Source organism: Elaeis guineensis, chromosome 8, assembly GCF_000442705.2.
Source record: "Elaeis guineensis isolate ETL-2024a chromosome 8, EG11, whole genome shotgun sequence".
Lineage (NCBI taxonomy): Eukaryota > Viridiplantae > Streptophyta > Magnoliopsida > Arecales > Arecaceae > Elaeis > Elaeis guineensis.
The window spans coordinates 26,188,892-26,204,732 of NC_026000.2; the positions used below are offsets into that span (position 1 = coordinate 26,188,892).

General features: G+C 38.1%; 1 protein-coding gene and 1 pseudogene across 1 annotated transcript; one reads left to right on the forward strand and one right to left on the reverse strand.

Moving 5' to 3' along the window:
* The first annotated feature begins 6,145 nt into the window (after window positions 1–6,145).
* On the forward strand, window positions 6,146–7,488 carry LOC105034191 (probable methyltransferase At1g29790; annotated as a pseudogene).
* Window positions 7,489–8,702: 1,214 nt separating this feature from the next.
* On the reverse strand, window positions 8,703–11,700 carry LOC105034192 (uncharacterized). The gene is given in 7 exon segments (XM_010909245.4): window positions 8,703–9,408; window positions 9,594–9,663; window positions 9,754–9,931; window positions 10,105–10,198; window positions 10,288–10,399; window positions 11,337–11,643; window positions 11,646–11,700. Coding segments are annotated over 7 exon segments (1,131 nt in total). The 5' UTR covers window positions 11,686–11,700; the 3' UTR covers window positions 8,703–9,078.
* Window positions 11,701–15,841: the final 4,141 nt, after the last annotated feature.

The window sequence follows — 15,841 nt, forward strand, 5'->3', positions numbered from 1 at the left end:
ATTATTCTTTTCATTAGAGTTCATATTTCATAAAAAATCTTTCATAAATCATGAATTTCATATTGCATATACTCAATTCTTATTTTATAAAAATATAAAATATTTTTTTTATAATAAAATAATCGATAATTTCAAAACTAAGTAAGAAGTGTCAAGATTATTTATTTTTTTTCTAGCCTTTCAAATTTTGATAGATGAATTTACTGTACCTATTTAATATATTAAAAGCATAATTAATTTTTATTTAATAAATTCAATCATGAGAAAAAAAACTATAGGTTGGGCGATTGGCTCGATAGGTCATCCAGATGCTGGGATAACTCAGGATCTCCTAGTCGAGGATCAAATCTAAGTGGCTCGTTCAAAGAATCATAAAATACAAATTGAATCAAGATCAATATTGATCAATAGGATTCATCAATAATGATTTTCAAAGATATTCGACATGATCGGGTGGGGTCTGACATTTTGCATGGATTCGAAGCGATTTCGAGCTTCTATCGGGAACATCATCTTAGGCTCATGTGAGGATCCATAGATCAAATAGAGAGAGAGTAGAGGGAGATAGAGAGAAAAGGGGAGAGAGAGGAGAGAGAGAAGAGAGAGATTTCTCTCTCTATTTTTTTTGCTTTTCTTTTCTTTTCTTCTCTTCTTTCTTCTTCTTCTCTTTTCTTCTTCCTTTTTCTGACCGAACAAAGGAGGGACATGGGTGGGGGGCTGGTGCTCCGACAGGGTGTAGTGGCATAATCGAAGGTCTGACAATGGCGGCCAATGGGGACAACAGTGGGTGGCCAGCAGCAAGGGTCGATTGGTGGGGAAAATTAAGAAAAAATTAGAAAAAAGAGGTTTCTCTTTGAGGTCGATCTCTGGCAAAATCAGTGGTCGGTGACGGCATTAAACATCATGAGAAGAAGGGAAATAGAGAGAGGAGGAAAGATCGGAGCCTTACCTTAGCTCTGATGGCATCTCCGAAACTAATTTTTGACAGGCACAAGTATGGGCTGTCGTAGCTTCACCTGGAGAAAAGAGGGAGAAGAAGCTCAATGTTTGCCAGTGGAGAGCCTTAGGGGGAAGAGGGGTACATATAGAGAATCTCCTAGAATTTTGGTAGCCCTAGGAGTCCTAATCCATAGTGGATTCGATGGAGAAGAAAACTCCCTTCAGGAGTCTTCATTTTTTTTTTGCTGCCTTGGATTGCTTTGAGATTCGGGATATCACATTCTACCTTCCTTAAAAAAAATTTCATCCTCGAAACTTGTATATCTTCACTCTTTAACAATAAAGCATACTTAATCTTCATATCATCTTTACTATATTCTTAGATCAATTTCCATCAATCCCATCTTTCTCATCTAAAATGATAAAATTCTTAAACAAAGCATCAGTGAGAATAACTTTTCTTAAGTGAAGAGATAATATATAATGACTTATTCAATTCTATAAATATATAGTTAAACTTGAAAGATACTGAGAAATGAAAAAAAATTCATAATCAAATAGCATATGAGAATCTATAGGTTGACAAGAATGGTACTTGTAACAACTTGACCATTTGCATTGACATCCTACTCAATTAAAGCAAATACTCATGCATTTTTTTTTTGATTCTGATCAGTGAGTTTGGCGGACTTAGAACCATTCTTTTTATTAAAACAATTTCGTGCCAAATCTCCCTTCTTGTTGACTCAAAGCACATTCCAAATTTCTTATAGCAAGCCCACTACGATTTCTATCACAATACTCAAAAATCTCTACTTCTTTCTTCTTATTAAAGTTGTTATCTAAGTTGTCATGTTGTTTACTTCTAGTTTCTATTGGTCTAGACCTCTTCCTATTCTCCTTTCTTGTTCTGATCTTTTATTATCTGATTTAATTTTTAAAGCTCGTTCCAGTACATCCTTGTAGCTGCTAAAAAGATGAGTGGACAAGCGGAATCGAATTTTATATCTTAGACCATGCTCAAATCTATTTACTTTACTTCTTTCAGACTCCATGAGCTAGGGGTAAAAATGGTCTAACTCATTGAATTTGTTTGCGTACTCCAGTACTTTCATGTCATCTTTTTACCTCAAAGCTAAAACTCATTCTCTTTACAAATCTTACTGACTTAGGAAAATATTGATCATAAAACATCTCCTTGAACTCCTCTAATATTAACTAGTTATTAGCATTCTTATATGCAGCTTTTATTGTAGTCCACCAAAACTCGATATTTTCTTTTGGCATGGAATGGCTAGCCTAACCTTTATATCCTCAGATACTGTAGAACATCAAACATCTTTTTCATTTTTGAATACAGATCTCCACGACTAGAGGATCAGGTCCACCCTTAAATAATGGTGGGTTGAGCTTTCTAAACCTCTCATAATATGACTCTAAAGATGTTGTAGGTTGGGAAGCAGCTTGTGTCTGCTGTTGTTGAAGAAGGTTGGCTACCACCTGGTATACTTCAGCAATATCTATCCGAGTGGCCGATGCATTAGGGGCCTGCTCAATCGATTGACTAACATTTTTTCTTATAGTACTCCTTGCTCCTCTCCTCCTAGTAGCACAGTTCGCTAAGGCTTCATCCCTTCTGTTGCTTATCGTCACCTATCGAAAATGCTAGCATTAATTAGCTTCCATAGATGAGCAACAGAAACTCTAAGAAAACTTATCTACTCTTATTCAATTAAACATGATCTAACTAAATAAGACTTAATTATCCATTGCTAGACTTTAAGTTCTATCAATAAGCAAATCTATTACTCTGATACCATAAAATATCACGTCTCAAATTTAGAACATAACACGGCCATGCTACTAAGAGGTACCGTCCTTGATAATACGAAACCTATCAATCATAATCAGCTAAAATCCATCACAAACAATATATAATAAAAGATCAATTCTATTTATCATCAAGCAAATAAACCAAAATTGGTTCAGAGCGACTAAATCCAAAATCAAATACTAAGCCATACCTCAAAATTCATAAATAATTTACTATAAGTCCATAATTATCCCATAAATTATGATTCAGCTACAAAATCTCCAAGCTCACTAGTATAGACCCTCAAGTCTGGATCATCTTTTATTCCTAATCTTATTTATCTGGACAGAAAAATAAAAAGATATGTACTACACCAGCTCAATAAGTACATCTTATACTATTTTATTCAAATTAAACATAAGTTTATACATATATGAATAAATCATTTAGAGAAGAGATTTTATTTGAAACATAAAATTTTTATAATAATAGTATATCATAAATCAATAATCCTCTTGCACATGCATAAATCATGTAATTTTCATAAATATAGTTTTCAATGCATAGTATAAATTCATAAATCATGTTAACTTCGTGTATAAAGTCATAAATCATCTGTCATTTGTCATATTATGATTCTTAATAGTTCTTTCAAACTAAATGCTAAGTCACTATTATATCCGTGATAAGATCATAATCATGTATCAATTACTATTACCCATTAGTAGGATCGTATACGAATTACTATTATTTGTTGGCAGAATTGTATACCAACTACTATTATCTGTTGGTAGGATCATATGCCAATTACTATTACCTACTGACAGGTCATATGCTAATTACTATTATATACTGGTAGGATCATATGCTAATTACTATTACCCATTGCAGGATCGTACATAGATATCTGAGAGCCTTTTATTATACTTCTTAAAATAAGCATTCTTAAATCATATTTCATTGAATCATTTTTTTTAAATTATGCATAAATAAGATACTAGATAATTTTATAAAGTTCATAGTCTATAAATAATTTTTAATAGTAAAATAATCATGAAATCATTCTTTTCATAACAAAATATATATTTTATAAATATGGAGTTCATATTTTATAAAAAAATCTTTCATAAATTACTATTTCACTATAAATCATAAATTTTATAATGCATATGCTCGATTCTTATTTTATAAAAATATAAAATAATTTTTTTCATAAAAAAATAATCGATAATTTTAAAAGTAAGTAAGAAGTGTCAAAATTATTTATCTATTTTTTTCTAGCCCTTCAAACTTTGATAGATAAATTTACTGAATTATTTAACATATTAAAAGATAATTAATTTTTATTTGATAAATTCAATCATAAAAAAAAAAACTGTAGGTTGGATGGTCAGTTCGATAGGTCATCCGGATGTCGGATAACTCAAGGTCTCCTAGTCGAGGGTTAAATCTAAGTGACTCATTCAAAGAATCATAAAGTATAGATTGAATCAAGATCAATATCGACCAAATAAGATTCATCAATAATAATTTTTAAAGATATTCGACATGACCAGATGGGGTCCAACATCTTGCACGAATATTGAAGCAATTTTAGGCTTCTTTTGGGAACATCATCTTAGTTATGTGAGAATCCATAGACCAAATAGAGAGAGAGTAGAGGGAGATAGAGAGAGAAGGGGGAGAGAGAAAATAGATCTCTCTCTTTTTCTTTTCTTTTCTTCTCTTCTCTTCTTCTTTTCTTCTTCCTTTTTTTGACTGAACAGAGGAGGGACATTGTTGAGGGGCTGGTGCTCCGACGGGGTGCGGCGACATGGTTGGAGGTCCAGCATCAGCAGCGATGGTGGGCAGCAGTGGGTGGCCGGCGGCAAGGGTCCAATGGTGGAGAAAATTAAGGAAAAAAAATCAAAAAAATAGAGATTTCTTTTGAGATTGATCTCTAGCAAAATCAGTGGCCGGCGACGGCATCAAACACCATGAGAAGAAGAGAAATAGAGAGAGGAAAGATCGGAGCCTTATCTTGGCTCCGATGGCATTTCTGACCTCGATTTTCGATGAGCATAAGTACGGGCTGCTGCAACTTCACTAGGAGAAAAGAGGGAGATGAAGATCGATGTTTGTCGACGGAGAGCCTTATATAAGGGGGAGAGGGTACATATAGAAAATCTCTTAGGGTTTTGGTAGCCCAAGGAGTCTTAATCCATGATGAATTCCATGGAGAAGAAGATTTCCTTCAAGAGTCTTCAATTTTTTTTTTTTTTTTTTGTTGCCTTGAATTGCTTTGAGATTCAGGATATCACACGTAGACGGTGGGCAATGACAGTCGCCCACATCCACTACTAGGATGGGATCGGTGGAGTATAGCCAAAAAATAATATTTTTTTTAAAAAAAAAATGAGTAACTTGATAACTTGCTGGTAACCTATTAAGAACAAAATATCTTAAATATCCTCATTCATTAACAATGCCTTCTGATTTTTTTATAAAATAATAAAAATAGCCAACCCAGCAAGTGCCGTACAATTATTATAATCCTTGAAGCAACCTAACCTGAAGGGGAAGGGAAGGTGGTGGCAGCTCATCGCAGACCGGAGGGTAGACAGTGGAAGAGCGTCTCCAACGATGGCTAGGATGCAGGAAAGAAGAGAGAGTACTAAAATAACAAAAAAAAAGGATAGCTTGGATTTAACTTATGGCTTCATAAAAAATAAATAAAAGCACGAGATTGAAACCCATGAAGAAAAACGAATTCTAGCCATGCCAGCACTACAAGAATCCTCAATACATTTTCTAGCTAATGATTGAATATATGAAATGAAAAAAAAAAAAAAAACTATGAAGTAAGGTATATATCTTTAATACATCTATGATCTGGTCTATCAACTTGTCAACTCACCATTTTCTTTGTTCAGTCGGTCAGCCCACCACTAACAGCTAATCTCCAGTTCAGTGACTCAGATGTACAGGTTTTGGGACTAATTTTTCAGGCTAAATATGGGGTCGGTCGCTCCAACGCTGATCAGAAGATGGACACCGGCCCATCTCTGGAGCGGCCCATCCGCCGGATTTCAGTGGACGAGGGAGTCCGAGAAAAGAAAGAAACTAGCCGTTTATACAGGAGCCTCTCTCGCGTTTCGCGACCCGACTTTTAAAATATTCCAGAGGGAAATCAAAGAGATCCAAATGCTCCATATTTCTCCCTTCCATTCTCCATCCCAACCTCATCTCCGTCTCTTCTCCCAAAACTCCATCGAAACACAGGCCATAAAAAAAGAGGCTTTCTTCTCCCATCTAAAAAGAACTTTCTTTTCCTCTTCCTCACACTAGAGGAGTCCACTATAAATCCCTCAAACAACTCTTGTGCTTCAACCTCACCTTCTTCCATTACAACAACAAAAGACTTGGAGAGAGGAGAGATGGGTAGCATGGATGATTACCCTCGCAAACCAATCCAACTACAAAGCTCGAGGAAATCGAAGCTTAGGATCCTGCTACTATTGGTTTCTGCCAGCTTGCTCTCCATCTACTTTTCTCAGGCTCCTCCCTCAGCATCGACTGGTCAACACACACGCCACGAATCCATCTCTGGTACTCGGAAGCACTCCTCCGAGAGCTCAACTCCACCCAGTCCAAACTGTCCATCAGCCAAACCCAGGCTAGCGAGCTCTCCAGGTGGCTCGCCATCTCTAATGCTCTCTTGGAGACCCTCCTCGCCGAGCTCGGCCGAGCCAACCGCAACGACGCCCCGCGGGAGGACTTGGACGGATGGCTAAACGAGCTCACCGGGGAGCTCAAGCTCGCCGCGGGGCCTCACAAGCTCCCACTCGGCACTCCGCCAACATCCGCTCCGACGAGCTCTACCCAAGTCTCGGCACCGCGTGCCGCCGCTTCCAGGAGGATCTCGTCCGGTACATGACCTACGATGTCGGCAGCGAGTGCCCCTCCGACGACAACCTCGCCCAGCGATTGTTGCTCAAAGGGTGCGAACCCCTGCCACGTCGCCGTTGCCACCCCAAGTCCCCCGTGGGCTACGTGGAGCCCACACCCTTCCCCGCCAGCCTCTGGACGATCCCGCCGACACCAGCGTCGTGTGGGACCCATACACCTGCAAGAACTACACTTGCTTGGTCCATCGGAGGCAGGAGAAGGGGAACTTCGACTGCAAGGACTGCTTCGACCTGGAGGGGCGAGAGAAGGGGCGGTGGCTCCGAAGATACGGCGAGCTCGACTACGCGATCGACGAGATCCTGGGAACCAAGTCGCGGGGCACGATCCGGATCGGCCTGGACATCGGTGGGGGCAGCGGGACGTTCGCGGCGAGGATGAGGGAGCGCAACGTGACCGTCGTGACGAGCACCCTGAACTTCGATGGGCCCTTCAACAACTTCATCGCCTCGAGGGGGCTCCTCCCGGTGCACATCAGCATCGCCCACCGCCTCCCCTTCTTCGACAACACGCTCGATATTGTCCACTCCATGCACGTCCTCAGCAACTGGATCCCGGATATCGTGCTGGAGTTTGCGCTCTACGACATCTACCGGGTGCTCAGGCCTGGAGGGCTCTTCTGGCTCGACCACTTCTTCTGCCTCCGGACGCAGCTCAATGCCACGTATGTTCCCATGTTCGACCGGATCGGGTTCAATAAGCTCAGGTGGAATGCTGGCCGAAAGCTGGATAGGGGGATTCAGAGGAATGAGTGGTACCTCTCTGCTCTTTTGGAGAAACCCATGACTTGATTGCCAGATGCAATCGGGCAAATGTGCAGGTAATGGTGATTGTTTTGAGTGGCAGCAACAATGACAACCACCTGCTTCAACCTCGCGGGTGTTCTATCTTTGTTGGATGTTATATCTAGGATGGATTTGTGAATTTGAATTTGTTGCTGTTTTGGCACTGTCGTAGTATTGTTATTTCATTCTGGTGCTATAAGAAAATAAGATCCGGTTAAGTAGGATGGCAACTGGATCAAGCCTAGGTTTGCAATGTTTACAGTGAAGCTGTTTCTGACTTTGTTACTGAAAAAAAAAAAAAAATAAAAGGAAAAGAAATCGATATTGCTTCCGAGGTTTTTCCGTTAGATATATGGCACAAATAGCCAATCTCAAATAGTTAATTCCATATGTTGTGCAGCCAGAATATCATTTCACATATAGAAAGAGATGAGACTGTGATCACGTAAAAGATATCGAGGACAAGCAACTCTTAACCACTTATTTTAATAAATAAATGAAATAATTATTACTTACATGTGCTTTCTCTTTGAAGAAGGTGGCGATTGCTGTAGCCTTTAGGCTTCGTTGTTGTGCGAATGGCCGTTCCTTCCTGCTTGACTTTTGTTGCGTATTCATCTAGTTTCATACCAGATTTCCACTACCTCACTTATTATACGCTACTCTGAGCTCACAGATTCCATTGTCAGTTCAACAAATTTCTTGAGCAGTACCCTGCAGTAAGATGAGCATGTAATTCCGTCAAAAGACCGCCTCTGTGATCTTAAGCAATTAATTTAAATATCTTCTTTGCGAATTATTACATAGCTTATTCTGTATTTTCTCACCCGCAGAGCATCATGTGTTGCTGTTGATAATCTATAATTAGTTAAATTGACCGCACGGTACCGCACTTGTGTTGTTTGAAATGGTCATTTCGTTCCACATTGATTTAGAGAGACCAAAATTAAAACTTCTGCACTCAAAAAAAAAAAAAAAAAAATTCTAGACGAATTTTGTTCAACATGAATCTTTAGGAGCCTAATAGGAGTTTTACTTCAAAAAGTTCTGCTTAAAAAATGCAAATACAATGAAGAGCTTCTAATGAACCAGCAACTGAGGTGCAATTGTTCACTTCCACCAGACTCATGCTTTTAAGAAGATATTTTTATAAATGCCCTATCACAAATGATAAATATGTCAAAAGCATAAAAACATAACTTATATTCTCTCAGAGTGAGTTTCTGATAAAAAAAAAAGTGCATTTATTATACAACTTGTCTTTTATTAGCATACAAAAATCAAAATAAATGGAATCATACAGCTTCACTGGGCAATTTCTGGTGCATAATCTCTGAAGTTTACATTCAACTCAGTAGCTTGTATAACTCATCATCTTTTACTTTAGCTCATGAAATCATTTGAACATCAAAATGACAAAAAAAAAAAAAAAAAAGTCCATTTGAATCGAGGTATGTTTGTTCATCTATTGCCCTGGAGCAGATGGACACATCGAAATTATCCCTGCCATACAAACAACCGCAACCAAGACAGCAATACCATATTCTGGGCGAGGATATGGAACCAACAGAGGAGTTAGAAATGCATGTTGTTCTACTAGGAAACTGAAACCTCCCTTATATCTGGAAGACAAGCCAACCAAGGAAGCAGCTTTTCGTGGACTAGATCTGGTCTATCATCATGGGGACAGTGGCCAACTCCCTCTAGCATGTAGAGTTTCACATTTGAAAATCGAGGAGGGAGTGAAGAGAAGTACTTCCCCACAGGTCCATCTATAGGAGTAAATGGGTCTCGATCACCCCACAATACCAAAACAGGAAGAGAAATTTTTGGCATCAAGGATATAGGACTTGGCCCTGGAGGGCCTGTAACAACAGAAATAAAAGCATCAAGAGCTCCTACGTCATCAGCTGGTCTCCTAATAATCTGCACATACCCGGGCAAAAACCAAATGATAAGTAGTCAGTGGCAAGAAACACTACTGAAGGACAAAAAAGTAGCATAAGGAAGCTCACAAATAAACCAGACAGTATGCAAAAAAAGCCATTTATCAATTGGCTGAAAAACAATAGAAGGCAAAAAAGTGTATGGCAACAGAGATTTCATGCTACCTCAATTAGATCCTCATCAACAGATTCTTTGTTTCCATAAACAGAGAGTAAGATGTTCTTCAGGTTCTCCCTGTTTCAACAAATAATTATCATTTATTAGACTACTAGTGGAGTTGCATTTCATCACATAAACATGAAAAAGAACACCAGCCAAGTGTACCTCTGTTTGACACGCCCAAAAAGTGCTGATGCTATCACTCTCTGCCTTAATAAGAAGTCAAATAGCCAAAGCAAAGGCAGCAGCAATTTGATCCTCCAATCGTCAACTATTGCCTTATTGTTCATGCCACCCGCACAATTTAGTAGCACAAGACCCCGGACTAGGTCTCCAGTAGACTCTGGTTTGTTACCATAATCATTAGAGAGAGAAGTAACTTTCTCATCTCATGAGCAAAGAAATTAGAAAGTCTATCATATGACAGATATCTAAAGGATTTGAGATAACTTTCTCAAATGTTCATAAGCCAGGAAGCGCATCAGAAGTTAGTAGAAGTATAGAATCATGGTTAACCTGAAGCAGCGATAACACATGCAAGGCTTCCAACCGAGTTCCCAATCAACACAGTGGGCTTCTTGATGACTTCATGTAAGAAATCTAATAGCAGCTGTTCAGTGAAATCATATTTTTCTTGTAATGAGTAAAGAACAAAGAAGAATACTTAACAAAGTAGGCAGTTAGAAGCAGAAAATGCACCTGAGCCCATATTTCCATTTTGTAAGAAAATCCTGCCGGCTTCTCTGATGCACCAAATCCAAGGAGGTCGATGGCATATACAGTGTATAACTCTGATAAGACTCCAATATTCCTGAAGCACAGAAAGCCCAAAGATATTTCTTTAATATAATATTTTTCGAAAGGGGGCAAACTATGATGCTAATATTTTTCATAAGTTCAGACATAAAGTTGTAGAATATTAAACATTAGTACAAGAGATTGAGATTCTCCAACATTTCAGAACATAGGCAGACAGCCCGAGGATATCAAAGAGGATGTCGACTGCCTCAGTTGCGAGTCTCTGAGAATTAAAACCTATGTCCTGAGATCAGATCTCATCCTCACCCAATGTTGGCCCGGTTTCCACTCATCCTAGTTCTCAAAAGAAACAGAAAAGGATCCCAAGGAGAAGAATAAATGAGTGTATCACCCGGATGGGTCAACAAAAATCGAAGGACGAACCAAACAGTAACGTCCATGAGAAGATCTAAACAAAGAAATTGAAACTGCCCTATTAGCAGATAGCATTAAAAGAAACAAAGCTTCTTAACAGTGCTTAAGAACATAAGGTTGCCACCAACAGGGGTTGAACCCTGGACTTCTCACATGGGAAGAGGAATGATGAACAACAGAGAAAAAGCTAGTTGGTGAGCTTCCTTAGCAATTGTTGGCAGCTGATGTGTTTCTGATGAATTGTGCAGAACCCAACCCAATTCCAATCAATCAGGAGGGTAAAACTAGTATCTGAATGGAGCATAAACTCAAAATTTATCCACTCAAGAATCTATTTTGACAGGTTCTTTACAGCCATAGTAGTATGAAATCAGTTGGGCAGTTAAGTACAGGTATGGGTGGACAGAATATCTAAAAGAAATGAGTAGATTCGATGTCATATCTCTCTCGGTAGATCAGAACCGACAGAAGAGGTAAAGCGCAAATGAAGATACTGCCAAAAAAAAAAAAAGGATGTGCAGTGAATCTAGACAAAGAAGCCAATTCAACAAGATGGGATCTTTTCCCCTTCATACCTTCGCCAGTGGGCGACAGAGGCACCAAAGCCATGAACGAGAAGAAGGGGAGGGCCTTTCCCCTTGACGAGAAAATTGATGTCGAAGTCCTTCCACCTCCAGGTGCTACAGCAGTCATAAATCTCCTTCAGCCCTTTGCTCCTGCTGCCGTCCACAAGAGTGGCAGCAGAAATCCTACCCCTAGAGGCAGTCCTGAGACGACGTCCGCTTCTAAAATGGCCAAAGGAGGAAGAAGAACAAGAAGACCAACAAGAGGAATGAGACAAAAGAGAAGGGGTGGTCAAGGAGAAGGGACGAACTGCGGGGATGGTGGAGAGAGGGAGGTGGAAGGCAGGAGAGAAACCGCCATCTCCACCTCTCTTTAGTGCTATCCAATCACAATGAATTCTAGTGGTCTCTACGATGATGGAGGGCAGGTTTGTCATTGCACAAGAGGATTGCTGGCTTCCACTCCGTGAAATATAAGAGGCCTTATTGGGTGGCTGTGACTCAAATTTGCCCATTCTCCTTATATTAAGGTTTTATGGTGGCCTGGCTTGCTTTGCATTCCTCGGTCTCCATTTTTCTCAACAGCATATCAAACACCCGCACGACACCCCCACAATCCACCATTAATGTGGAACAATTCAGGGTAAAGGAGAATCCATGCGAGTATGGTGGCAAATGCAATTGTAGTGCAAACTTTTAAAGGAATGTCATTAGATACATACATCCATGATAATCCCAATTCGAAGCGAGTTAAGGGTGGAAGAGTCAAGGGTGACAAAAATGCACATTATGTTCACTTGCTAACTAGTGTTGATAGGAATAAGCTGTGGGGCTAGCGAAATGGGGAGAGAGGCGGGGTTCTTGGCGACGAGAGCTCCTCAATGAAGCTTTGGTGATGGCAATTATCCTTCTATGACGGAGGGAAACCATGATGCTCCGGTGGAAATCGAGGTAGATAGCAAGATGGAGACTCGAGCAATGAAGGGCAGGGCACCGGAGATTCCTGATGGTCCTATGGCAAGTACCCAGGAGAGAATAAGGGTTGCACCATTGGATGGAGATAGGGGGAGGTGGACTGATGTGCTCCAAGGAAGGAGAAGATATAAATGGGAGACTCAATTTGTTACTGAGGAAGAAATCGCTCGTTTATAGGTACGATTTATTGAAGCTACTGCTTTTACTGATGCAGAGATTGAGTTTGCGAGCAAGAAATGGGAGAATGCTATTATTGGGAAATTGTTTGGCAAGAGGATTTCCTTTGAATTCTTGTCTACGGAATTGAAGATGAGATGATCGGCAGAAAGGATTGCCAGGCTTATTCCTCTCTCAGCTGGGCATTTTTTTCCGATTTGGACGTATGATGGATAAAAAAGAGAAATTCTCCGTCCACGGTGTAAAAATCTCATGTGAAACGCGTGGCTTCGTCTTATTAGATAGAATAATCATTATTTTTTAATATATATTTAATATTTTTATTTTTATTTTTATTTTTATTTAAATTTTAAATAATAAAAATATTTTTTAAAAAAATTATGACATCTTATACTATATTATAATAATTTTTTAACGATAAAATATCTTTCTTTTTATATGACATCTTGTGAAAAAATTATGACATCACAATATCAATGCAGAGTACAGAATATCATAATTTTTTCGAAAGAGAATGGATATTTTCATCTTTCAAAATTTCAAACGAAATAATAGGACTGTGGACATTAAATGGACATTAAATGCATGTTGAAAATCGATAATCACATGGTCCAATAGGATGAAGCGGTGCGCTCCACATCAGATTTTCTACACCACGGGCAGTGCACAAAGAATTTTGCAGACAAAAAATAGGTGATGGCCGATGGTCCATAGACTTTGCCGGCCAAACTCTTGCTCTGAAACCCTAGCATCCCAAATTTTGCCCTAAAGAGGATTCCACTATTATTGCCGACTAAATAAATTTGCTTTTTCTTCTTTTGTTCTTTCTTCTTCCTCAGAGATAGAGTTTTCATCATCACTCCATATGATCATCATAGTCTTCTTTCTGAATTTTTTTAAGCTCTTTTTGAGTTGGAGGCAATCGGCTCTAAAATGTCCGGATCTTTTACATTCATCACATATTATCAGTCACTCGTCTTTTTCTTTGTTTTTTCTTTGCTTCCTTCCTCTCTGGTGTAACATTTCTTCTTTAAGTCAAATCTCTTCTTTCTCATCAGCCTTCTGAATCTTCAGTAATCATAGCCATTTCATCATCATCATCATATTCTTTTGATGTGTTACTCTCTATATCTTCAATGGCCATCTATTTTAAAGTACTATTCTTTTTTTTTTTAACCTCTTCTTCCATATTTTCATTCATGCTCAGCTCATGCATCATGAGTGAGTCGATAAACTCTTCCAAAAGTAACTTGTTAAGATCTTTAGCTTTTTGAATTGCAATCATCTTGATCTTCCAATTCTTTAACAATAATTTGAGAATTTTACGAATAAGTTCGCTATTCGTATAGTCATTGCAAAGATTTCAAATCATTTATAATAGCAGTGAATCTAGTGATTATATCGGTGATACTTTCATTAGGATCCATTTTAAATAGTTCATATTTATGTATAAGTATATTTATTTTTAATTTTTTTACTTGATTAGTATCCTTATGGATAACTTCTAAGCTATCCCATATCTCTTTAGCTGACATATATGTAGAAATTTTATTATTAAACTCATTGGCATCTAAAGTATAATACAAAATATTCATAGCTTTTGTATTTAGTTGAGCTAATCTTTTACCTAAATCATTCTAATTCTTTTCAAGTTTGGGAGAAGGCATACCATCAATCATAAATATGAGTATACAAAGATCATTCAATACGATATCCACATGTCATAATCTTGTGCTTGAATGAAAATTTTTATTGATACTTTCTAATATATATAATTAGTACCATTAAAGAGTGAAGGTCTATTGGTCGATTGACCTTCAATCAATGATGTACCAATTAAGATTGCCATTGATCTTTAACTCGTAGTAGTTACATCAAATGGGCTAAGTATCTGCTCTAATATCACTTATTTCCTAAGATTTAAAATGATACAAGATACGTATTTAGATGTTTGGTACCCTTCAAATAGGTGGCAATGCAAAACAAGTATTTAAAACGAGTTAGAGGTCCCGAAGTTCATCGAAAGTGAGGAGTACTACTCATCAACCTCTTTAGATGTTTAATATCCTTCGGATTCTCCATCTGATTCTTCCTCTTGTTTCACTTCTTCATCTTCTTAATTCAAATACTATTTATTAATAATATTATTGATACTATTATTAATTTAAATTAATTAAATATTATTAATTATAAACTAATTAAATTAAATTAAATTAAATATTATTAATTTAATTTAAATATTAAATCTGATTTAACTAATCTTATAAATATTAATTTAAAAATATTAAAAAAAATTAAAACAATGGCATTTAGCGACCACTATGGAACCATCGTCGTCGTTGTCATCGTTGTTAATACTCATCAAATCTATGGAGATGGTGCTGCGGCACAGAGGGAGTGCTGTAGCATGGAGACAGCGCTGCACGACGGGGAAGGGGGGAGGAAAGAGGAAGTAGGGGAAGAAGGGAGGAGGGGGGCTGGGGGCTCGGGGAGGTGGGTCGAGGGCTCGAGAGGCGGTTGGGATGAGCCAGGTTAGGAGCTTGGGGCTCGGGGAGATGGTCGAGGGCTTAGAGAAGTCGGATCTGACAATGGGAGAAAGAGGGGGACCAACTTTGCAACTTTTCAACCTATCTGAATATCGGGTATCATTGCTAGATGATCATTTCGATTAGTACAAGAAGAGTTCCTATACTACTGGCTTAATGTTTGAACCTATGGAGTCATGCACAAAATCAAACGACGTAGGAAAGAATTGACCGAATATTTATGTGTTTAATTTAGAAGTAAGAGACTTGATTGAACATATAGATTAACTTAATTAAGAATTATGTAATATGTTATATGGAATTAAATGCTGCTATATCTAGCTAGCACTACACATAAGGTATAGATTTAATTCTGAAGATGAATTTGATCAAATCTATAATTTAAAAAATTATGAGAGATTGGATTCGAGCCCTATTTACTTTAGATCAGATCTAAATTTAATTGAGCTTAATTTTATTAAGGCTAAATTAGATTAATTATCCAAGTTGGACTTGGATCTAAATCTTAAATAGATTAGGATTAGCAGTCTTTTTGAATTTAGTTCGAATCAAATTCAAATTGGATTCAAATTGAATCCAAATATGAACTAAATTGATTTTGATGCACTTAACCATGTTTCTATGGTATTCTCTTACCAATTTGGCAGATCAAGATAAAGGAGAGGGCGCTGAAAATTAGCCCCTCCCCTTGGACGTGCGGCATAAGGGAGAGAGGTGCAAGGTGGCGCCTCTCCTATTTCCCTGAGGAATCCTTATGGTTTAGGGATTTTGGATTTGATTCAAACTAGGAAGGTCCTATTCCTAATCCATGAAGATATT